General features: G+C 53.0%; 1 protein-coding gene across 1 annotated transcript in view; it reads left to right on the top strand.

Moving 5' to 3' along the window:
* The window catches only part of lft1 (lefty1), an 8906-nt gene extending 8150 nt beyond the window's left edge, over nucleotides 1-756 (top strand). The window contains exons 2-3 of the mRNA XM_008337174.2: nucleotides 62-308; nucleotides 421-756. Of these exons, the coding sequence (XP_008335396.1) occupies nucleotides 62-308; nucleotides 421-664 (491 nt within the window). The 3' untranslated portion in view covers nucleotides 665-756. The remainder of the gene's footprint in view (nucleotides 1-61; nucleotides 309-420) is intronic.

The following is a 756-nucleotide window of genomic DNA, read 5'->3' as shown; positions in this document are numbered from 1 at the left end:
ATGCAAAAAAGAGGGGAAAATTTTAAAACCATTTTTTTTTTTTTTTTTTTTTGTGCTGCAGATATCTCCGGGGAGTACGTGTACTCTGACACGGCTCGGTACCGCATGGTGTTCGACATGGAGTCGAGAATCCCGGACAACAGCGAGGTGACCATGGCGGAGCTGAAGCTCTACCAGCGGGCCGTCCACCACAAGCGGTTCACGGTGGAGAGGAAGAACCACCGCGCCGTCAACAACGCCCGCGTCAGCATCTACTGGGTGGAGGTGTTGCCCAACGGATCCAACAGGACTTCATTAGTCGACTCCAGGTGAGGGTTCGATTCCCACTCAGGCGTCATCCCATGCCACGTTGTCTCGATCGCGGTGGAACTCGAGGAAGAAAGTGTCACCTGTTTATTAATTACCACCCCGTGTCTGCAGGCTGATCCCCATTCATGAGACCGGCTGGAAGAGCTTTGATGTGACCCAGGCGGTGCATTATTGGTCCAAGACGCAGAAGAAAACACCTATGCACCTGGAGGTGTGGATCGAGGGCGAGAGACCCGGCAGTTACGCGGCAGAGATGGCCAAGAGTGTCCACTTTACCACCCAGGAGCAGACGGACAACACCTTGGGGAAGCCCGAGCTCATCCTTTACACGCTCAACCTGGAGGAGTACGGGTAAGGACAGGCGGCATTGATCAGCGCAGTGTGGCACGGAGGTGTTAGTTTTGCTCCAATGTGTAAAAATGTATTAGACTTTGAGTTAGGATTTGT

The sequence above is a fragment of the Cynoglossus semilaevis genome, unplaced genomic scaffold (assembly GCF_000523025.1).
Source record: "Cynoglossus semilaevis isolate Cse_v1.0 unplaced genomic scaffold, Cse_v1.0 scaffold419, whole genome shotgun sequence".
Lineage (NCBI taxonomy): Eukaryota > Metazoa > Chordata > Actinopteri > Pleuronectiformes > Cynoglossidae > Cynoglossus > Cynoglossus semilaevis.
Note: the sequence above shows the minus strand (reverse complement) of the source record. Positions and strands in the feature narration are given on the sequence as shown.